Source organism: Geotrypetes seraphini, chromosome 9 (assembly GCF_902459505.1).
Source record: "Geotrypetes seraphini chromosome 9, aGeoSer1.1, whole genome shotgun sequence".
Lineage (NCBI taxonomy): Eukaryota > Metazoa > Chordata > Amphibia > Gymnophiona > Dermophiidae > Geotrypetes > Geotrypetes seraphini.
Genome location: NC_047092.1, coordinates 172,152,706 through 172,177,804, shown reverse-complemented (window position 1 = coordinate 172,177,804; position 25,099 = coordinate 172,152,706). Strand labels below are relative to the sequence as shown.

Below are 25,099 nucleotides of genomic sequence, written 5' to 3'. Positions count from 1 at the left end.
TCTTGCCTGTTTAGATTGTAAGCTCTTTCGAGCAGGGACTGTCTTCTTTGTCACTCTGCACAGCGCTCGTGCATCTGGTAGCGCTATAGAAATAATTCATGGTAGTAGTAGTGTGAAGAGTTTCAGTCTTTGGGAAGCAGAGCTGAGATTGTGAGGTCACAATGCCTCATTCCACCAATAAGAGCCAACCTCATCAGTGATGTCACAATGGCTTCATTGTCCTGCACTCCCCTCTGCCCTCCAACCCACCCAGCTGATTAACCATTTCCCTTAACTGTATCTATGACATCCTGTTTGTCTGTCTTGGCTGTTTACATTGTAAGCTCTTTTGAGAAGGGACTCTTCTTCTTTGTGACTCTGTGCAGCGCTGCATGCGTCTGGTAGCACTATAGAAATTAATAGTAGTAAAACGAGGACTCAAGTCTCCTCGTCCCTGCTGTTGACATGAGGTAACATTGGTAACCTGCTAAACTACAGCAGCCAAATCACAAAGAGGTTATTTACGGACAATGCACTAATATCACTTTTAGTAATCAATGCCTTAAGGGAGTTGGCACCCTGGTGCTGTCACATTTTATCCATTTCTCTTTCCCTCGGTTTGGCTCAAGTTTCTCACAAATCTAATTAGAGATAAACCCGCTATTTGACAACCTTCTGGCAACACAAGCAGCAAAAATCAACCATTCCATCTCCAATCTTATGACAATATCAGACAACTTCAAAACATTCAGAAAAGAAATCAAAACCCTGCTTTTCAAAAAATTCATCCAAATATCTTAACCCCTCCTCTTTTACCTCCAGAAGATTCACCTACCTTCAGATAACCTTCCCCCAAATTACCCACCTTAACACCTTCCAATTAAACAAATACCATAAATAGATTGTAACCTACCCTCTCTAACTGCATTCATATGTATTTTTCATAAAGTTCTTCACTGTCAGTTTAATTTCCATCCTATAAATTCACATAGAATTTTTCTTTTTTCAACCATCTTTATTTTCTCTTCTTTATTAATTTCCAGGTACTTTAGTTAGATTGTGAGCCTTCGGGACAGTAAGGGAATTTTTTAAGTACCTTCTTACTTCTCATTTATAATCTTAATGTATATTTTCTTCAAACCGCTTAGAACCTAACGGATGTAGCGGTATATAAGAAATAAATTACATTACATTACATTTCCAAGGATGCCACTTTTGCCACATTCTCACCACCCTCACCTTTTCTTTCAACTCCAGGCTCATTTACAGTGGAAACCACGCGCCGGAGCAAATCAGGCGACCACCGTTCAGTGACATTTCAGACTGATGCCTGAATGGACTGCCACACCAAGGAGGCCGAACAACGCTGCACAACCACATTACCTTTCAAATTACACAAACTGGCCGCTTATTTGCAGTCTAAAGCTTTTCATTTGTGGGAAGAGAAAATTCTAGTTAGCGCACTAAAAAAAACACAATTAGACATAAGAACATAAGAGTTGCCGCTGCTGGGTCAGACCAGTGGTTCATCGTGCCCAGCAATCCGCTCACACGGCGGCCCTCTGGTCAAAGACCAGCGCCCTAACTGAGACTAGCCCTACCAGCGTCCGTCCTTGGTCAGCAGGAACTTGTCTAACTTTGTCTTGAATCCCTGGAGGGTGATTTCCCCTATTTGAATCCCCTATTTTAAACCCTATGACAGACTCCGGAAGAGCGTTCCAGTTTTCTACCACTCTCTGGGTGAAGAAGAACTTCCTTACGTTTGTACAGAATCTATCCCCTTTCAACTTTAGAGAGTGCCCTCTCGTTCTCTCTACCTCGGAGAAGGTGAACAACCTTCTCCAAGGTAGAGAGAACGAGAGGGCACTCTCTAAAGTTGAAAGGGGATAGATTCTGTACAGAGGTGGTGAACAACCTGTCTTTATCTACTAAGTCTATTCCCCTTATTATCTTGAATGTTTCGATCATGTCCCCTCTCAATCTCCTCTGTTCGAGAGAGAAGAGGCTATAAAATAAAGCTAGGATTTAACTGTCCAATGTTGTCTTCTTATGGAGGTTACTACTATAATAATAATAATAACTTTATTTTTATATACCGCCATACCATAAACAGTTCTAAGCGGTTTACAAGGGAAGAGTCTGTATATAGACAGCGACATTATAGCGAACTTACGAATTTACATTGGTATGTTACGTTTACTCAGGTTTAACTGGAAGCGTATTGAAGTACATCAGGTTGAGGTGGGGGGGGGGTCAGAGAAATTTGTCATAGAGGTAGGTTTTTATTGACATTCTAAACGTTTGGTACTAAAGTGCGTTTGAGATGAAGTTGGTTATCCATTTGTCTGCTTGGAATGATAGTGTTCTGTCGCGGTATCTTTTATAGGTGCAGCCCTTTAGGGATGGAAAAGCGAACAGGTGGGTACTGCGTCTTATTTTGAATGATTCAGTCATCACATAGAAAATCACAAAATCCCACAATTGAGTAGACAACAGACTTTGGGGGTCCTTAAACTAAGGTGCATTATCCGATTTAGCGTGCGTTAGAAGCTAACGTGTCCATAGAATATAATGGGTTCATTAGCATTTACTGCGTGCTAAATCGACTAGCGTTTTTGGTGTGAAAATATTGGAAAGAACAGTGGGCCTGGTTACCTTTGATGGCTGGTGGAACAGACTTGGTGGTGCTAAACGTAGAAACATCCGAGAAGGGTCCCTCTCCGGCATCGTTGACGGCCTGTATTCTGAAACTGTAGCACGTAAACTCCGTCAGCCTCTGCACTTTGTAGGTGTGGCTCGGTCCTTTGTAGATGGGATTGAACCTAAAAACGGAGAAAACAAATCCAGGTCATTCTGAATTTTCCACAGGCGAACAATAAGCCTAGGGAAATTATTTCCCGAGTTAGTATGCAAAGTCAGGACGATTTCAGCCAACACGGCTCGCCAAATTCAAGTTTCAAGTTTAATATATCTCTTGATTGATCGCTTAGTCAGATTTCAAAGCGATGAACAATTTAAAATACATTCATTAGCAATTACAAAATAAACAATACAATACAAACTTTGAATAGTAACATTAGATTAAAAACTAAGACATCATTTAAGGAACATAGGGAAGGAAGGGATAGCGAAATACAACTAGGAATAGTAAAGCAATACAAAGGAAAAGTATAATAGGAAGACAAATTAAAACATAGTTTAATAATATGTAATCTGTGGCCTAGGGGTTACTAAAAGCATCTTTAAAAAGAAAGGTTTTTAAATTACTTTTAAATTTTCCGAGGTCCTGCTCCATACGTAAATAAATTGGGAGGGAATTCCACGTCTGTGGGGCGGTCACAGAAAAGATGAACTGCCGTCTAGTATTAATGATTTTAAGCGATGGAATGGTTAAAAGATGTTGCTCATTGGATCTTAATGTTCTAGATGGATGATATGGAATTAATGATTTATATATAAATGCTGGGGTTTTGTTCAAAAGAGTTTTAAAGGTAAGTAAACAGAGTTTGTATGTTATCCGGTGAATGACTGGGAGCCAATGCGCATTTTTCAGAAGTGGTGTAACATGGTCAAATTTTCTTGATTTGGTTATGAGTTTAATGGAGATATTTTGGATAATTTGAAGACGTTTAATTTCGTTTAATGATATTCCTTTAAAAAGAGAGTTACAGTAATCTATTTTTGAAATCACCAGAGAATGGATAAGAATATTTAGTGATTTCGGGCATAAGAATTTTGAAATAGATCGAAAAGTAGTACAGCTCTTGGGATTACTGCATACACATACGTACGGAAATCCACCACACTACCATATTTATTTTACAAAAAGAAATTCTTTATTTAATAATTTATATTTCGCATATCCTACAATTCTATGCGGATTACAAATTTTTCAGGTACACAAGCATTTTTTCCCTAACTGTCCCAGTGGGCTCCCACTCTATCTAATGTACCTGGGGCAAAGGGGATTAAGTGACTTGCCCAGGGTCACAAGGAGCAGTGCGGGATTCGAACCCACAACCTCAGGGTGCTGAGGCTGTAGCTCTAACTGCTGCACCACACACTCCCAGAATGTGATGTGAACAAAGTAGAACTTCCCACACTACGGGTTGCAATCCTAAAATCCACGTTTAGGGGTCACACAACCTGAGCAGGTTCTATAAAGGATGTTGGAAAACTCAGTATGGAGTCCCTCAAGAAAACAGGTAAACTGGTGTATCTCACAACTCTGCTTTATTCACTGAATGACTCGACATGTACATGTTTCGGCCCAAACGGCCTGCATCAGGAGCCTCAGGCACCTCAAGGGAAAGAGCCAGCCCTGCAGTGCTGTACAAGCTTGTTCTATCGAGTGGGCCTTTGAATAATTGGTGTTTCTACTAGAGAGTTGTGCAGGGACAGAAATCCCACCCATCCCCGCCAGGATCCTCTCCATCCCCACCCGTCCCCACCCGGATCCTCTCTGTCCCCACCCGTCCCCGCCAGGATCCTCTCCGTCCCCGTCAGGATCCTCTCCGTCCCCATCCGTCCCCGCCGTCTCCATCTGTCCCCGCCAGGATCCTCTCCGTCCCTGCCAGGATCCTCTCCGTCCCCACCCATCCCCGCAAGGAATTACCTCCATCCTCGCCCGTCCCCATTAAAAGCAGCAATTACTTCTGACGGGATCATTAATTCCACAGTTTCTTTTGTGTTTGCGCTGCTGTTTTCCTTGTGGAATCTCTTTGGTGGAACCCTTTTTTTGTTTTCTGTTCAGGTATTAACTTATAAACCCCCCTCTTTTACTAAGGCTGACGTGTCCATTATATTATATGGACGAACCCTGCTTCCAAAGCCTTCCATCCCCGTGGGAGTCCCGTGGGCTAGAGGAGGGGCCCCGTGGGAGTCCCGTGGGCCAGAGGGGGGTCCCCGTGGGCCAGAAGGGGGTCCCCGTGGGCCAGAAGGGTGTCCCCGTGGGAGTCCCGTGGATTAGGGGGGATTCCCACGGGATTCCCGCGATCCCCGTTCCCGTGCAGACCTCTAGTTTCTACTTCACGTAAGACTCCTGATGCAGGCCGTTTGGTACGAAACATGTACATGTCGAGTCATTGAGCGAATTGAGATATTGAGTGAATAAAGCAGAGTCTTGAGACACACCAGTTTACCTGTTTTTCTTTAGACTTCTCCACTGTTTGTTCGTCTGTGATTGACTTGTGCAGGTGATTCTCCTGTTCTGTACACACATCCCTCAGGTATCCCCATTATCTCCAATACTCTTTAACCTTTATTTATCTTCTCTTTGCCCTAGAAAAGTTAGACGTCGTTTCATATAGTCACGCAGATGATATTACTACCTATGACCCATTTTAAAGAAGATATTATCAATACCTTAAATAGACTTTTCAATGTTATGGATAACTGGATGACATCTTAAATTGAAACGCAACCCTGAAAAAAACACAAATCTGCTTTTGGTGACCACTATCACAATCAATAATGCTGAATACCCTCTGGTATCGTCTTTAAAACTTTTGCGAGTAGTACTGGATAGACATTGTTCCCTTCAGACTCAAATTACTACAGTAGCTCAGCACTCGCTCTAGTAATGCAAAATTTATGATATGTTCGTAAATACTCTGAGGAGACACAGTACAGTTCAGTCTCTGGTTTTCGGGACGCTGGACCATTGTAATGTTTTATATTTATAGTTCTGTAACTATGTTGAGACAGTAAAACCTGATGATCTTTGAAGTAAAAAAGTGGATGGATAGAAATAAGTTAATGCTGAGTGTTTCAAAGACAAAAGTGACGTTGTCAAATGAACATTCCAGATTCAGTGCAAGTCTTGGGAACAACAAGAAAATTGACCCTGATCCCTCCACAAAGAGGGCACGACCAAGAAACAAAAGGCTTGTGGAGAGTTGATGTCCAAGATGAAGGCTTTATTAAAACAAATAAATAATCCACATTAAAACGTCTAGGGCCTGAACCACTGGAAACATTTGGACCCAAATCTTGGGAACAACCATCCATTTCTCGTCTAAGGTCAGATATTAGACTCCCATTTGTCCTTCCAGTCTCACATAAATGCAATGGTAAAGATGATCTATTTTAAATTGAGATTATTGAGTAATCTCAGATCTTATTTGTCTGGGGTCAGTTTTAAATATGTTCTCCAAACTGTTGTTTTGCCTAGTCTGGATTATTGTAATTTGGTATTGTTAGGAGTTTCTAGGACTGCAATCCATACTTTACATGTAACTCAAAACTCGATAATTTGGGTTTTGTTCGGAATTGGGAAATCTGATCATGTATCCGAGTTCTACGTTAAACTGTATTGGTTAAAAATAGAATTCAGGATAAGGGTCAAATTGTTGCTGCTAACATATCTTCGTATCCATGGGATGGCACCGAAATATTTGATTGATCACATTTCCTTATATACACCATCTTGACGTTTACGCTCAGTTCATTCTGGGGATTTGAATGTCCCCACTCTAAGGCAAGCGAGGTTATATAAAACCAGGATGGGGTCATTTTCTTGTGCTGGTCCCGATACTTGGAATAATATTCCGCTTTTCATTAGAAAGCAGAATGATTTGAATAGTTTTAAGAAACTCCTTAAGTGATATCTTTTCTGTGAAATGAAATATGGGTGTTGAGCATTTATTTTATTTGTTGGAGCTGAATGATGCGTTTTGAGCGCCACAAAGAAAACCATCAGGAGACTAAGGATAATCCAGAACACCGCTGTTCGCCTCATATTTGGCCTGAAAAAATGGGATCACATCACCCCCTTTCTACCACAAACTCCACTGGCTCCCACTAGAATCCAGAATCATATTCAAATCCGCCTGTTTTTGTTACAAAACAATATTCGGTTTATCCCCAAGCTACATCTCCCCTCACTTCACCCTAAACCACAACACTAAGAACTCCCGCAGAATTCAACTCTTCGCCTTCCCCTCCCTAAAACTATGCCACTCAAAAAAATTCCTTGACAAAACCTTCGCCTTCCAGGCCGCCAAACTAAACCCATGGCTAGCCCAAATGGTCCTCAAAGCCCCCAACTACCTTGACTTTAGAAAATTACTCAAAACCCACCTATTCCAAGACCAGGACCCTTAATACCCCTTCATTAACCTCCACCTCTCCCCTAATGAACCCCCCCCTGACTCCCCCCTCTCCCCCCTTACTTCTCTTCGCTGTTCGCAACTCTGGTCAATCTTGTACGGAAGCACTTGTAACTCTGTTTAATTAATGTGAACCACCTAGAACTCATCTGGGTATGGCGGTATATAAAAATAAAGTTATTATTATTATTATAATATTTTGTAATTGTTTGTTATTTATCGATGTTTGTAAAAGGTGCGCTATAAATAAAACTACATGAAACAGAGAGACAGACAGACATACAAACATAAGACTAGCCTTACAGGGTTAGACCAATAGCCCATCATGTCCAGTAGCCCATTCTCACAGTGGCCAATCCAGGTCACTAGTACCTGGCCAAAACCCAAGGGGTAGCAACATTCCATTATCTCAGAGTAAGCAAGATTCCGGAACCCCCAGTAGTAGCAACATTCTAGAACCCCAAAGAGTAGCAACATTCCATGCTATCGATCCAGGGCAAGTAGTGGCTTCCCCTATGTCTTAATAACAAGACTATGGACTTTTCCTCCAGGAATTGTCCAAACCTTTCTTAAACCCAGCTACGCTATCTGCTCTTACCAGAACCTCTGGCAACGCTTTTCAGAGCTTAACTATTCTCCGAGTGAAAAAAAGTTCCTCCTATTCATTTTAAAAGTATTTCCCTGTAACTTCATCGAGTGTCCCCTATTCTCTGTAATTTTTTGACAGAATGAAAAATCGATCCACTCCGTTCTACTCCACTCCGGATTTTGTAGACTTCAATCATTTCACCCCTCAGCCGTCTCTTTTCCAAGCTGAAGAGCCCTAACCTTTTTAGTCTTTCCTCATACAAGAGGAGTTCCATCCCCTTTATCATCTTGGTCGCTCTTCTCTGAACCTTTTCTAGTGCCGCTGTATCTTTCTTGAGATGAGGAGACCAGAACTGAACGCAATACTCCAGGTGAGGTCGCACAGGGTGAAAGCTAGGGGTGTACATGACAGAGAGGATGTTCTCAGAAAATATGTGGTGTGTGCAATTCTCAAAAAGAAAGTGTGCATGCATGCATGTATTTTGGCCTCTAAATGTTACAAAATATAAAATGTGGCAAGCCTAATTTAGGTGCTCGTATTCACAACCGGCTTTTCGAGAAGGCTGCAGGTGAAAATGAAGCAACACCACCTTTCCAGTAAAATGAACGTTAATAATAATAATAATTTTATTTTTTATATACCGCCATACCCGGCGAGTTCTAGGCGGTTTACATCAATTAGAATAGGATCTACGTTTTCAAGCAGATTTACAACCAAATAAACAATTAAGTAACAAGTAAAACCCGAAATTGACAGAGGATGGAGGGAGGTTGTTGAAGATAGGGAAGAGAGAAGCTATAAAGGGGGTTAAGAGCTGGGGGGGAGGAGAAATGTGAGCAGGTGGGGCCACTAGGGGTCTTGTTTGCTGAATAGGTAAGTTTGAGAGATTTTCTGAAGTCAAAGTAGGAGGGGGCCTCGAGTATCATTTGGGCTAGCCATGTGTTGAGCTTGGCTGCTTGGTAGGCGAAGGTTTTGTCTATGAATCTTTTATAGTGACAGAATTTTAGCGAGGGGAAGGCGAACAGTTGAGTTCTACGGGATTTCTTGTTTAAAGCTCTAATCCATCGAGATGCTGAAACAATTGGTTTAGGATTAATTCTTTAGGCTACATCTTATTTGACGTTGAAAAGGCAAGAAAAGACGCCTGTCGTGTATTTAAAGTTTACAGTACGCGTCTTACTTTGTCTGGAAACCCTGCAGAGGACACCCACGCTAGCATGTCAGTTGGCAGACTGTTGACTGACTAAGTCTGAAGAATGCTCAGCTGTCTTGTAATAAAGGTCACATCAAGATAACAAAAGAAGGCCGAAGCAAAAAAAAAACATAAATAAAAATCTGTGTGCAGAAGTTTGATCTTTAATATCTGGAGAGAAGAGAGACATTTCACCGATTAAGTTTTATTTAAAAAGTCATTTTTGTTGCATCGTTCAACTAGCTTCTGCGTTCCTGCCGAGAATACGTTTTTTTGGGCTGCTCCCGAAGCCAGGAGCCAGAAACTCATCCCCCCTGCCCCAAAATTATAAAGGGTGAGGTTAAGAGACAGCTCGAACAACACAGCACTAAAGAAATAAATAATTGTGATAAAGGAAAGCCCTCAGTCACACAGCTTGCACTAGAGGTCTGCACGAGAACGGGGATCGCGGGAATCCCCCCCTAACCCACGGGACTCCCACGGGGACCCCTCTCTAGCCCACGGGACTCTCATAGGGACCCCCCTCTAGCCAACGGGACTCCCAAGGGTATGGAAGGCTTTGGAAGCAGGGTTCATCCATATAACATAATGGACACGTCAGCCTTAGTAAAAGAGGGGGTTTATAAGTTAATTACGTGAACAGAAAACAAAAAAAGGGTTCCACCAAAGAGATTCTACAAGGAAAACAGCAGCGCAAACACAAAAGAAACTGTGGAATTGATGATCCTGTCAGAAGTAATTGCTGCTTTTTATGGGGACGGGCGGGGATGGCGGGGACAGAGAGGATCTTGGCGGGGACGGGTGGGGACAGAGAGGATCCTGGCGGGGACGGGTGGGGACAGAGAGGATCCTGGCGGGGACGGGTGGGGACAGAGAGGATCCTGGCGGGGACGGGTGGGGACAGAGAGGATCCTGGCGGGGACGGGTGGGGACAGAGAGGATCCTGGCGGGGACGGGTGGGGACAGAGAGGATCCTGGTGGGGACGGGTGGGGACAGAGAGGATCCTGGCGGGGACGGGCGGGATTTCTGTCCCCGTGCAACTCTCTAGCTTGCACAGGGGAATGAACCCCTGGAACTCAGCTGTCACAAGTATAAACCCAATGAAGGGTATTTATTAACTGTGAAACATCCCTGGGCTAACCTTGTTTGAATTAACTGTGATAAACCAGTGCACCAATCAATGTGCTAAAGGTGAAAATCAATAATGAGAAATATAGCAAATTATAAAAGCTGTCTCTACCCCTCATCTGGGGAAGGTGAGCGACCAAGAGCAGCCCAGTAGGCACAGGTGAAAAACAAAATCAACTGCAGGAAGTACTTAACTTCTCCAATGTAACACAAAAGTAGCCAGCCAAGATGAAGCGTTGGTACAGGCATTATACAGGCAATCCAGACAGTTCACTAGCTCACTACCAGGACGTTCAAGTCACAATGAATATTATCTAAGATAAGTACTTCAACTGTCAATTGTTGTTTCTTTTAGAGAGCAATGTATTCTAAATAAGTTATATTGTAATGTTGAAGTTTTACTACAGTACTTAAGTTTTATTGAAAAAAGTTCTAAAAAACTAGTTAAAAAATGATAAAATCCAGGTTTTTTTGGCCTATGACTGGAGTATGGAGCTGTAAAAATACGCTGACAGTACAGTCCATGAAAGGACTACGCGTATGCTCCGAATCTGAGGCCTTTTCCTGGGGATAAAAAAATAATAAAGAAAAATACGTTATATTTTTGAAGCATCTCTCACATTAAGTGGTATATGTTGTATACCTTAGTATAGTTTATTTTGACCACTTGGGTTAATTATATTTAGGTTCTCTGTTTTGCTGGCCAGTGCTGTGCTTTTAAGAGAATTATGCAGAATAATTTTTTTATGAATGCCTTTTCCTGTGGTATGGACTCTAGGGGGGGTTCTTTTACTAAGGTGCGCGCTAAACGCTAACGTGTCCATTATATCCTACGGACGCGCTAGCGTTTAGCGTCTTAGTAAAAGGACCCCTAGATCTTCTTATTGTTGCGGTTTTTGTTTTGTTTTTTTGCATTTTAAGATGTTTTACTTTGTTTATTTTGGTACACATCCAGGGAAGGGTGGGGGGGAGGGGGTTATTTCTGTCATAATTTGATTTTTAAATATTTACACTTGGGATGGGTGGGAGGATGGAAGCATATGGCTAATAGGGTAAGGTTATTGGGGAAATCTATGTTTCTGTGTTTTATTAAATTATCATTGGGTGGGTGGGTGGGTAGGGGGACAAATTGGTTGGTTATGTATATTTGAAAGTTAAATGTGCTTATATTGACTTATTATATATGATATATTTATGTATTGCACTATTGAAGATTGTAAAATCAATAAAGATTTATTAAAAAAAAATATTTTGCTTTGTTCTGAAACGAAACAAGCCCATTTCACTGTATTTTTCATCTCAATTCAAATGCATACTCCTAGTTCTTTCTGCGTCCCAGTTCAGGATTCTGAAGAAGCTGAACCCTGAAGGTAGATTCTTTTGGCCAGTGCTGGGATTTTCATGCCTGTTTATTGTATTTCATTCAAACAGTGGCCAGCAGCCAGCTGAAGTTGGCCAAGAACTGCTTGGCAGTCCTAGAAAATAAAAACGAGAACATTGCCATCATAGCATTTGCTGCGGTTTTTACTGAAGCTCATGAAATACCTCCAATTTGCCTGTGGCTGGGACTCTTATAAATAATTCTCTTCTCTGTAAATTAAATGACTTGATTTTTGGAACCACCACTGTTGATGTCGTCTAAGTTCATTACCTCAGGTTTCAGCTCCCTCATGACTAACAAAGAGGTACCGCAAAGCTGTACGGCCTAAAAATCCCCTTTGACCTACAGCTCAACAGGTGTTTTCCAGTCCCATAAGATCAAGGGATGGCATTAAAGTGGGCATTCAAAAAACTCAAAAACGAGAGCTTATATAATATATCCAGAATTCTTACTTCGATATCAATCATACAAAAAGGAATCCAATATGAAATCAACAATCATTTAGGGGTCTTTTTACTAAGGCGTGCTTGCTGATTTAGCGTGCGCTAAACGCTAACGCATCCATTAGAGTCTATGGACATGTTAGCATTTAGCGCACGCTAAAACGGCTAGCGCGCCTTATAGAATGGTGCCTAGCGGTGCTTAAATTTGAGTTAGGCGCCATAAGTGCCTACAATGTCGGCGGTCTGTGATACCGTGTTTCCCCAAAAACTCCAACTACCCCGAAAATAAGCCCTAGCATGATTTTCGGGGTAGGTCTTAATATAAGCCCCCGAAAATAAGCCCTAATCGCCGGCAGCGCTCCCCCTCTGCCCCCCTCTCCCCAGCCGACCCATCTCTCCCTCCCATCCGAACCACGAGACTAAATGTACCTTATAACAAACCGGCAGCAATGTAGATAGGCTCCTTCGCAGCCTGGGCCGTTCCTCTGCCGCGTTGTTGATGATGTCATCAGTGATGTGGCAGAGGAACGGCCCAGGCCGTGAAGGAGCCAGTCTACATTGCTGCCGACGCTGCCTGTTTGTTATATGGTACATTTAGTCTCGCAGTTCGGATGGGAAGGGAGAGATGGGTTGACGGGGGGGAGGGGGGGAGATAGAAAGATGCTACACGGGGGATGGAATGAAGGGAGTGACAGAAGCTGGAAGGGATGGGAGGGAGGGATACAAGATGCAAGGGTTCTGCTGAACAAGGATTGGAAGGGAGGGATAGAAAGATACTGCACAAGGGGATGGGTGAGAGGGGAAGAAAGATGCTGCACATGTGGGGGAGAGAAAGGAAATGGGAAGAATTGGGGTGGAGGAGAGGAAGGGAGAGATGATCATTGTACATGAAAAACAAAAGATATCCCAAAAAATAAGGCTTTTTTTGGGCCCAAAATTAATATGACAGTCTTATTTTCAGGGAAACACGGTATAAAGAACCAAATAAAAAGAGAGAAGAAACCTTGCCTCTATATATAACAGACGGAAAAGGCAAGTGAGATTTCTAATATCAACCAACAGTTACATTTATTCGCACAAAAAAGTCCTAATATGCTAGACTTGGAAACGGATTGTAAACGCTAAAGCTCCTGGCTAGGATCCCCGTTTCAGCAACACGATTTGCTTTTCTGGCATGGCTTCAATCTTTATTTTTATCGAACGTTTCACTTGGTTTACTGTTTTGTCCCCTGAGGAAGGCATCCAGATTGCCGAAATTGGGATTTGTTGGTTGATATTAGACATCTTGCTTGCCTTTTCTGTCTGTTTTGCCAGATTGCCGAAACTCTGCATCATTGCATTTAAGTGCCAGATCCCATTCTGGCTCCAACTAAACTGGAATCCCCAAAAAAAGAGCAGGAAGAAAATGCTATTTCCCCTACCAAAACCCCCCCACCAAACAAAACCCAACACAATTATGCAGTACGAGACCTGGCAAACAAAATCCAAAAAAGAACTCTTGTTAGCTGAACAAAACGGTTTGTGTCTGTTAGCAGTGTACCAAATACCAAAAGATCATGGCCTATACCACTGTCTCTAATTATCAAGATGATGTTATTGGACATGACAGATAATCCAGTTATCTGCCAGTTTCTGTAAACTAGGTAACCTCAAACAGTCATCAGAATATGGCTCCTTACAAAAGCAGACAGGAACTAGAAAGCATTGTGGCTTCATTTCTGATTAGCAAAATTTAAAAAGGAAAAAAAAAAACCCAAAACAATCTGACTGCATGCACTGATAGTATCAAGAAATATTCAGGGAATGGAGACTGTGGATCTAACTGGAATCAAATTATCAGGAAGACTGCACAGATATTTTGAAAACAAAATGGAGTCTGAACTTTAAATTACCCCTTCATTACTGCTGGGTGCAAAGAGGGCTGAGAAATCTGCTCTGGAGAAGGCCTAAATATTAGCATGTACATGTGTATTTTATAAAATATGCACATAAATCAGGACTCCACCTATGCTCTTCCCAAGCTCCTCCCCCGAGCATTACTCTACTGTACAAAGATGTACATATTTGCATGCATGCTTTTATGAGTGACCTAACTTTTAGAAGAGGTGCTTTACATGGGAAAAAAAACGTCTCAGGACTTTGACGCTTCAGTTCAAAGGTAGAAGAAATGTTTCTCTGCTGTTAAGTTAAAGAACAAGCATTTGAAGCAAAGTTTACCACTTGCACATGCTTGCCAACCTTGTCACCCATCAATAACCTGTGATTTCCGAGTATTTAGCTAAGCAAGGTTTTGGAACCACTCACAAATTATCTGCAATGGCTCACCAAAGTTCAATAAGTTCAGAAACAGCTGCTAATGACAAGCTCATGCAGGAGGTCACTGTGAGCCAATTACATGACGGGAGACACTTAATTTCTCCTTTACCTGCGTGCACAGAAGACCAAGAACCATCTTAACTTCAACTGCCTTCTCGTCTTCTAAACTATGCATCAAGATGAGAGACAGCACCTTCTCTCTTTCAAGATTTCTTCTTCCAGTTTGAGGATTTGTATTATTATGGATAACTTTTAATTTAGACCATATAGTGCACATGGAAAAAAAAAAAAAAGTCCCTCAATCATAGCCGACTCAGTTGCTAAGTGACAGCATGTTACCTTGGGAAGCTGGATGTTTCAGGGTTTAATGCTTGAACATGGTGGATGGTGGTGGTCTGAGTGCTAAAAAGGGATCGAGGGGCGAACATGACGAGCAAAAGTAACTTAGATAAGGAGTGATACCCTGCAAGTGCTCAAGCACCTCTGACTGGCAGAGAGAATGTATTCTTGCAGTTTGGGCAAGCATCAGTGGGCTGACTGAAGGGTCAGTTGGTCTCTGCCATTATGGTACAGTGACGCATATTGGCTGGCTGAGGTCTATTGGTGAGGGAAGGAAGGAAGGAGGAAGGGAAGAAAAGGAAGGAAAGAAGGAGGGAAGGAAGGAAAGGAAGGAGAGAGGGAAGGAAGGAAGGGAAGTGCTCTATAAAGGGAGCCAAAATCTCTCCCCCACAACTTTTAACTTAAAATAACTTTCTTCCAGCAATTAGTAGCAAGCATCCTCCATCCGACACCACCGGGCTCATATAGAATCCAGGAGTAAGAGTGTGACTTTCACATCATTCTCTTTACTGAAAAAGATCCACATAGACATGGCTTGAGGCAGGGGATTTCAACTCAGTCCTTGGGACTCACTCAGCCAATCAGGTTTTCAAGAAACCCACAATGAATATGCATGAGATACGTAGATTTGCATACAATGGAGGCTGTGCATGTAAATAAGCCTCATGCATACTCATTATGGATATTCTGAAAACCAGACTGGGGTTTCCCGAGGACTGGGTTGAGAATCCTTGGCTGGAGGTAAAGCAGATCGTGAACTTACCTTTTGTTTCTGTCTTCTATCTGAAGGATGTAAGCCAGATCTTCTACAGCGTGATTTCGGGAGCTACTGTCTCCCCATTTCAGCTTCAAACTCTGAGGACCAGCTGCAGCACACTCCAGCCGAGGCGGCAAAGGGGGTAGAGGGCTGGTTTTTGCCTTTATACCATGGCTGAACGGCCCAGCTCCAATTCCATTCACAGCCTGAATCCGGATTCTACAAAATCAAACATTCAGCTGATACAGTAGCAGTAAACCATACCTAGAGTGTAAAACAATAGTGAACTGAAATGTTTGCCCTAGGACATATCGGTCCGTTTTATAAATCTCATATCAACACATTTATTACACCTAGATCAATATAAAGCAAGTTCCACCTTTAAAAAAAACCCAAACTAGAAATGATAGTTAGATTTATTTATTTGATAACAATCCCAGCAGAAAACATGCATGTCACATGCCTGCAGCAGAAATGCTTTGTATGTATGTTGCACATGTGTTACATTTCTGATAACACACTTAAGGAGCAGATAACTCACTACTCATGGTCTCAAAAACTGTTCCCTCTAAGCTGAGCATGAGTCCTCCATATACAATCCTACCAGCAGAGGGGGCTGTCTCATTATCAGTTTTTCAAGGACGAGGGCCAGGCAAGCTCTGCAGGACCTCGGGGAACCTGCCTGTCTTTAGCCACTGAAAAAACAATATCGAAGCACCACCTCCTCAGGCCGGAATACAGTTGGAGAACTTCTGCTCAATTTAGAGGGAATAAGCAGTGGTCTCAAAGGAATGCTCTTTTACACACAATTTTGCCTATGCTTGCCAAACATGATATATGCTACATAAAAGAACCCCCAATCTGCTTCCTTGACACCCCCAGACAAAGTTCTATTGTACATTTGCTTCCGAACCTAATGACAGATCAAAAACATTAGGCATTGAGGACACCAAGTCACTAAGCTGGGTGCCTCTAATTAGGTGCCCAGAGGGCTATGTTTTGCTGCAATTAGACTACTGTAATTCGCTTCTATGTGGCCTGCCGAAGAATCCATTAAGGGCTCTACAAGTGGCTCAGAACACAGCTGCTAGGATAATAGCCAAATTACCTTGCTACGCCCATGCCCCACCTGTACTGGCTAAACTTCATTGGTTGCCATTTGCATGGCGAATAAAATTCAAGATTTTGACCTTGGTATTTCAATATATTCGTGACTTGTTACCTAAGGTGATTGCCTCTTTATTACAAGCATATGTACCTTGTCGCCCTCTAAGATTGCAAGCTAGAGACCTTTTTGATTGTCCCTCTGCTTTCGTTCGGTCACTAAGGTCATAAATCGATCCCAAATGTTTCAGGTGGCTGGACCTTCATTGTGGAACTTAATTCCAGACCTGGACCTTCATTGTGGAACTCAATTCCAGACTCTATTCATTTAATTTCTGATTTTTTGGCATTCCTTAAAAGTTTGAATATTTTTCTTTTCCTGATTGGCCTTTTCAAACTTAGGCAATGTGTAATTTTAGCAGTTATCTGGCCTTATTTGTTTTAAGGAGCAGGTCTCAGGCTGTAAGTTATATACTGTATTGCAGTGTCTCTCAAACTTTCTCGAGCCAGGGCACACTAAAGGTAGTGGCCATGGCTTGAGGCACTCAGAAGTGCGCGGACATCACCGTGATGACATCATGTGTATGACATCATCACATTGACATCCGTGCATGTGCAGAGGCCCTCCAGATGGGCCCTGAGACGCCAGTAGGGGTGCCAGCAGGGAAGAGGGCCGGAGAGAAGGAGAGGCACTGGCGCCAGCTGATTGCCTAAAGCAGTATTTCTCAAGCTAAGTACCCCCTAAGTCTAACAAATATCAACTGAGTTTCCCAACCACAGACCTCCCTAGGCCCACCCAAGCTCTGCCCCAGATCCCATACCCTTTACTAATTGTAATGCAATTTTTTCCATTCATTTTTCATATACACACAATATACACAGCCGATATAAATTCTCAAAACTGACACATTTCAATCACTATATTGAAAATAAAATCATTTTACCTACTGGCAATCCTCTGCAGGCTGCTGTAATTAGCTTTAAAAGGTGAGACTGGGAGGCCAGGGGGGAAGCTGGAGGACACTAGAGAGAAGGGGGGAAACATGCAGGTCTTCGGTAAATCAGGCAGCACTGGTGCTGTAACGCGTCAGGAAGTTAGCTGGAAGGCGCCTCGCTTCCTCCTCAGTGTGCACACTTAGAATCTCAGGAGGCACACAGTTTGAGATACACTGCTGTATTGTATTGTGGCTTGTTGAGTTTTGTGTGTATTACTGTCACCCGCATAGATGCTGGATATGCAGGCTACAAGTGCTATAAATAAATAAGAGCAGCGACCAAAATGGTAAACGGGATGGAACTCCTCTCGTATGAGGAAAGACTAAAAAGGTTAGGGCTCTTCAGCTTAGAAAAGAGACGGCTGAGGGGTGAAATGATTGAAGTCTACAAAATCCTGAGTGGAGTAGAACGTGTACAAGTGGATTGATTTTTCACTCCTTCAAAAATGACAAAAACTAGGGGACACTCGAAGTTACAAGAAAATACTTTTAAAACCAATAAGAGGAAATTTTTTTTTCATTCATAGACTAGTTAAGCTCTGGAATGCGTTGCCAGAGAATGTGGTAAGAGCGGATAGCGTAGCTGGTTTTAAGAAAGGTTTGGACAAGTTTCTGGAGGAAAAGTCCACAGGCTGTTATTGAGAAAGACATGGGGGAAGCCACTGCTTGCTCTGGATCGGTAGCATGGAATGGTGCTACTCTTGGGGGTTCCGGAATCTTTTGTTACTCTTTGGGGTTCCGGAATCTTGCTATTCTTTGAGATGCTGGAATGTTGCTACTCCTTGGGTTTTGGCCAGGTACTAGTGACCTGGATTGGCCACCGTGAGAATAGGCTACTGGTCTTGATGGATCTTGTCTGACCTAGTAAGGCTATTCTTATGTTCTTAAATAAAGTGGGGGCCTATTTTATAACAGAACCCAGGCACCAAGGCTTCGTTACATAATATTAGCATAACTAGTTACCAATGAACCTAATAATTAGGCACATATACCTAACTTATATGCATGTGGAAGCCCCACCCATGCGGCACCTGTTGAAGCCCCCTTGCAGGTAGGCATTTGCTAGTATTCTAAACGCTTACACAAGTAACACATGTGTGAGAATAGGTGCATCTAGGTTACAGATCTGCCCCTTTATTCCAAACATCCTCTAAGCTCGATGTTAATCTAGAACAGTGCGTCAAAGCTTTTAAGCTGCGGCACACTAATCGCAGGGGCAGCGACTGGAGGGCACCCGGAAATGCGCGGACGTCCTCCAGCTGCAGCCCTGAGCCTCCTATTACCGCCGGTGGGGAGGGGGGGGGGGGGAGGGATGGTGGTGGTGGTGCAGAAGAAGAGGCGAGGAGAAAGAGCAGAAGCGTGGAGAGGCACAGGCGCCAGCTGACTACAGAACGTCTCTCTCGCCGCGAGAGGCACTAAGCAATCAGCCGGTGCCCCTCCTCCTCACTGGCATCTCGTGGCACGCCTGGAATCTGCCGTGGTGCACCGTTTGCGACACACTAGAGAATGACATGGTGGAAGCTCGCGTTTTGTTCAACTTGGGCTGTCTTTGTTATAAGGTTGTGTACGGTATTGCTCCAATTTATATGATTGCTAGATTCCATATAGCATCTTATAAATACAGTAGAAGATCACTCGCTCTGTTCATTTTTCCATCTGTTCAGGGTTGTAAAAGAACGAAGTATTTGTATCATACATTAGCGTTCCAGGCAGCTTCCTTCGTCAAAGAATTTCCACCGTTGTTGCGTAGAGCTTGCTCTTACAAACATATTAGAACCCAGTTGAAAACTTACCTTTTCTCAAAGTATCTGGCCAATTAGGTCTATGCGTCTTTTATGTTATTTTTATTATTAATCTTTCGTTTACCGCGGTCTATAAGCACGATGTTACGTTATGTATGCTATTCTCTACGACACACTGCTCTTGAAGTACAAGCTTCACCATATTGGAAATTTTGCTCAGCGCGCTTACCGGCCGATATTTTGAACAGAAGAAGTTGCTCTCGTTATTAAAAGTGAGAAAAGGAACGCTCAGCCATGTAAAGACCAATACAAAGCCCCAATAAAAATTATTTTAAAAAAAAGTGAGAAAAGATCATGGGCAGAAATGTGCACGATTCGCTTGCTTGTGAACAAGAAGAACTTATTTTATCTTGTTTTAAATGGATATGTTCTAAAGAGGACATTTGACACAGCTTTCAGGTTGTGGGTACTTTGTGTTCACTCAGCAGGGTATTCGGCTATTTAACCACCTGCAGAGTTCGCAGAGGCAGATTTCTGGTCAGGAGTCATGTACAGATGGTTAAAAATAAACACCGTTCACATGAAATGGATGGCGAGTTAGGAAGAGTAGATTAGTTGAGCTGCTAGGAAATCAATGATAGGCAGGTAGGTGGATGGGTTAGTACAGGGGTCGGCAACCTGCGGCTCACATGCCACATGGGGCTTTTTTTTTTGCATGTGGCTGTGGCTCTCCTAGAAACATAGAAACATAGAAAGATGACGGCAGAAAAGGGCCAAGGCCCACCAAGTCTGCCCACTCCATAGACCCCCCCCTTAATACTATACAATGTTTTACCCTGACCCACTTAGGGATCCCACATGGGCGTCCCATTTATTCTTAAAATCTGGCACGCTGCTGGCCTCGATCACCTGTACTGGAAGCTTGTTCCATTGATCAATCACTCGCTCCGTGAAGAAATACTTTCTGGTGTCGCCGTGAAATTTTCCGCCCTTGAGTTTGAGCGGGTGCCCCCTTGTGGTTGAGGGGCCTCTGAGAAGGAAAATGTTATCTTCCACTTCTATACGTCCGGTAACGTATTTAAACGTCTCAATCATGTCTCCCCTCTCCCTGCGTTCCTCGAGAGTGTAGCCCCGGCCCTTTAATTTCCCTCCCAAACCGATGATCCCTACCCCCCTGGGCCTACCGGATTACCTGGTGCTCCAGTGGGGGTCTTTGTGGCAGGAGCGTGGCCCTCTCGCTCCTGCCTCCTCGTGGCTGCCTCTAAAATAGCTTCTGTGACCTCTCGCAGCTGCTTGCAACATTTCCTGTAGTAGCGTGAGAGGTCGTGGCAGCCATTTTTAGAAGGCAGCCACGAAGAGGCAGGAGCGAGAGGGTCGGGCTCCTGCAACAAAGATCCCCGCTGGAACACCAGGTACCTTGGAAGGCCTGGGGGGGGATCGTGGGTTGGGAGGGAGTTTAAAGAGTCAGGGCTCGGAGAGAACCTTGGGTGCACAGCCCTGCAAGGGGTTGGAGGGGAGAGAAGCTATACCTTTCGGCTCTTTGTAAATCTTGGGACAAATATTTTGAATAAATTGGCTCTTTGCTGCAAAAAGGTTGCCGACCCCTGGGTTAGTATGTGGATAGAGAACAGGTAGATTGGTGAGAGGGTAGATAGGGTGCAGAGGTCGTGGATTCAAGCTACCTGGACACTTGGATTGCTTGAACGAGGACCCTGGAATTGGGAGGCTTTGAGTCAGATCTCCAAACTGGACATTCCATTTTCAGTGGTCTCCAAATTAGTGGCTGGGGCTTTTTTTGTACTTTGCTACATTAACAGTAATTCTCTAGGCAATTTATTAATATGCATTAAGATATCTCTGGGTTTATGTCCTGTTTAGCACAGGACTTTTTTTGTGCATTAAAACCCTTTTTGCAACAGAAGTTCTATTAGCATCGAAAAAGTCTGCCCTACATCTGAAGAACAGCACAGTTCATTAGATCAGTCCCTAAATGACTGACGGACATAACTGCTGTACTACCGTTTCTTAGTAAAACAAAAAAAGGATTCAATATCAGAAGCTAAGAGATGTGAATGGGAGGAAATGAATGTTTAATGCATTAACTGTGTGGTTAATAGTGCGTTTTATGCAGTTTTATATGTTCAATCAATTGTATTGCACTATCAAAGTTTGAAAATCAATAAAGATTAAAAAAAAAAAAAAAAAAAGAAGCTTAAGAGACCATCCTAGGGAACCTATTCAGGAATGATCGGACTTAAGGAGCTTTTGTTCTATCCCGCGTAGACTATTGTAACGCTCTACTAGTGGGCCTGCCTACCAAAACTCTGTCCCGCCTCCAAAGGGTGCTAAACGCTGCAATCCGCCTTCTGAAAAACCCAGGCATCCGCGACCATGTTATCCCTGCATTAGCTTCCATGCACTGGCTGCCCATTCAAAAAAGCTGCACCTTCAAGGCCCTGCTCCTCGCTTTCAAAACCTTCCATGAAACGATTCCGTATGACATGAAAACTAAACTACAAATCTACTTCCCAAAACGACCACTGAGGTCCCAAGGAGAAAAACGACAGACCATACCTTCTGGCCGCTCCCTCAAAACTGAAACCGCCCGCAAACGCTCCTACTCACATTTCATACCCAAACTTTGGCGCACAATCCCTCCATCTGTCAGATCACTAGATGGACTCTGGAACGTCAGGAAGGCCGTGAAAACCTTCCTCTTTACTAACCCAGCGCCTGAAAGTCATTCACCCTGAAATGCCACCCAGTCAACTCACCTATGTCACTTAATTTCACCAGATGCTACTTAGTACATATGTTTTATTGTCATGTCTATATTGTAATTTATGTAAACTGTCTTCTATATTGTAATTTATGTAAAATGTCATCTCTGTTCTGTCTGGATTATTATGGATGTACTTTGTAACCCGTTCTGGGCTCTTTTGGGAGGACGGGCTAAAAATCGAATAAATAAATAAATAATAAATAAATAAATAATGAAGTGAAATCAAACTCGCTGAAGCTCAGCAGGTGGACTATGGCCTAGATTCACTAAACCTTCCGATCCTGTCCCGACAATCGCAAAACTAGTTTTACTGGTTTTGCGATCGTTCCTCGACCCGATTCACTAAACTTCTGCCCGATCAATCTCCTACCCGATCCGCCCATGCAAACGGCATGCAAAAGTAGGAAGCGACCAATTCACTAAGCAGAAGAAGAAACACCGATTGGGTTTGCCGATCTGAAAAGAAGCGACTGCTGAGGACCAGTGGCTTACTATCCTTGCCGACTCTCCTGCCCTGTTCCGCCCTGAACTATCAGTATCATGGTTGCAACCCCATAAAAAACCACCGTCAAAATTAAAAATATAACTGTAAATTAACTTTACATATGCTTTAAGAATTCCTTTTTTATATATTCTGTAAAAAGTGCATTGCGAGCCCGTGGTTTTAACCCGCGGGTTTAAAGCGTGTTCTGTTCGATAACCTGGCTTCACTGCGCCGGTCACAAATCATTTGTTTAAAAAAAAAAAAAGTCCAACTCTCGGGGCCAGCAAAAGTAAACTGCGGCTACCTCTCCCCCTTTCTTTTGCGCTCGCTTGTGCTTTGCGGGCGGCGCATTCTACGCCCGCCAATGACCGTGCGGAAACAAACCCCGCCCACTAACTACGTGGTAAAGGGCGAAGAGCAAGTGCATGCGTAAACTGCATCAATACACAACAAGGATACTCTGCGCAAGCGTTTCGATCGCTCTTACAGCGATCCGTGGGATCGCTGTTGGGCGCGCGTCCGATCAGATCATTTGCATGCAGAATCTGTTGTGAATCGATCGCTTGGCAGAACTCAGCCAAGAATCGCTCAATAACGATCCAGATCGGTACGTTTAGTGAATCTAGGCCTATGTCTCCACTTTTGGACTTTTGTCCTCAGACGCTTATCGGCCTCCTCCATTACTGGCACTTGGATTTCTTAATTATGTGCTCCACACAAAAACTGGATCAAGAAACTTCCTCAAAGGCTTACCAGACCAGATAAATAATGAAAATAAGATAGGTAGATGAGAAGATCTGATTCTCAAGAACTGGAGACCATAAAAGCTTGATTATTGCTACTCTGATTATGTAGCAGTGCCAAATCTTGATAATTTTTGATGTCATTACTTCAGCTACTCTGTTCTCCTCTCTTCTTTTGCCTTCTAGCACTAAATTAGATAATCAAACCACCAGAACGTCCGAGCACATCACCTCAAAATTTTAGCTCCCCTTTTGACAAGATCTTTCCGTAAGGGAGAGCGTGGCGCAGTGGTTAAAGCTACAGCCTCAGCACCCGCATTGCTCCTCATGACCCTGGGAGAGTCCCTTAGGGCTCTAAGCTCCAACACCATGGCACAGAAATACCGTGGTGGGAGGGATTTTTGCTTCGCTGGCGATTCTCAGCACAATAGCATGCAAATTAGATGCGTGCTACGTGTGAGGAAAATCACTGGTAAAGGGGAGGAGGAACTGTGCTCAGAAGAAAAATCGCTAACACAGCAACTCCTCCTGCCAGTCTAAAAACATCAGCCTCTACTCTTCCTGTCTGAACTGGCAAGCAGGAAGAATAGGGGCTGCTTTTCTTTACTAGACGCAGCTGTTGTGTGTGCAATACACACACAAAAGAGCCCCCTTCCCTCTCCCCCAGATTCCCGACATCATGGTACTTTTTTTTCTGTCGCAGCGTCGGAGGACAGCAAGCTCCCACCACACCAAGCCTGGTGGTCGTGCCCCCCCTTGCCATTGCTGCCCCTCACCGATCCCCCCCCCACCCCTGATGCGGAAGATCGGTAGGAAGGATGCCCACTCCCTCCTGCTGCAGCAAGCTCCTCCCTAACACCACACCAAGTCTAGTGATCCATCCTGATCTCCGACTTCCTCCAACAGCCCCCCGACTACACCAAACCTGGTGATCTAATAGCCCAACTCCCTCCGACACCCCCTGACCCTTTTTTAGAAGACCAGCAGGTGAGAAGCTCACTCCCTCCCACCAGCAGGCCCACCAAGGTGCTAGAAATTATTAAAAAAGGGATGGCTAACAAGACTATCGCTCCATGGTGCGACCTCACCTGGAGTATTGCGTTCAATTCTGGTCTCCTTATCTCAAGAAAGATATAGTGAAAAGGTTCAAAGAAGAGCGATCAAGATGATAAAAGGGATGGAACTCCTCTTGAATGAGGAAAGGCTAAAAAGGTTAGGGTTCTTCAGCTTGGAAAAGAGACGGCTGAGGGGAGACATGATTGAAGTCTACAAAATCCTGAGTGGAGTAGAATGAGTACAAGTGGATCGATTTTTTTACTCGATCAAAAATTACGAAGACTAGGGGGACACTCGATGAAGTTACAAGAAAATACTTTTAAAGCTCTGGAATGCATTGCCAGAGAATGTGGTAAGAGCGGATAGCGTAGCTGGTTTTAAGAAAGGTTTGGACAAGTTCCTGGAGGAAAAGTCCATAGTCTGTTATTGTGAAAGACATGGGGGAAGCCACTGCTTGTCCTGGATCAGTAGCATGGAATGCTGCTACTCTTTGGGGTTCCAGAATCTTGCTTACTCTGAGATGCTGGGATGTTGCTACTCCTTGGGTTTTGGCCAGGTACTAGGGACATGGATTGGCCACTGTGAGAACTGTAACTAACTGCTTCTTGGCCTTCCTATAACTGCACTTTGTCCATTACAATTAGCTGTAAATGCTGCTGCCCAATTGGTGACAGGCACTTTTTGTTATCAACACATTCCACAGCAGCTCGAGACACTTCATTGGTTTCAAATCAGATTCAATGTGCTGTTTCAAATATTGCTTCTCATTTGTAAAGCTCTATCGCATGATGCTCCTCACTACATTGTATCTGCCTTACGGATTTACACCCTGGTTAGAGAACTGCCATCAGACGGCCAGAGAAAACCATCTATCCCATCACTGGTAAAGGTCCACTTTGAAGAAACTAAGGCGCGGACATTCTCCATTGCATGCCTGACAGAATGGAACTGTTTGCCAC

At 43.5% G+C, this 25,099-nt stretch overlaps 1 protein-coding gene across 5 annotated transcripts in view; it reads right to left on the bottom strand.

Moving 5' to 3' along the window:
* FNDC3B (fibronectin type III domain containing 3B) overlaps window positions 1-25,099 on the bottom strand; it is a 490,638-nt gene that overhangs the window by 13,623 nt on the left and 451,916 nt on the right. For all 5 annotated transcript variants that reach the window (XM_033959077.1, XM_033959075.1, XM_033959076.1 and 2 more), the window contains exons 23-24: window positions 15,241-15,453; window positions 2,635-2,801 (exon numbers count right to left, since the gene is read on the bottom strand). In XM_033959077.1, coding sequence (XP_033814968.1) covers window positions 2,635-2,801; window positions 15,241-15,453 — 380 coding nt within the window. The remainder of the gene's footprint in view (window positions 1-2,634; window positions 2,802-15,240; window positions 15,454-25,099) is intronic.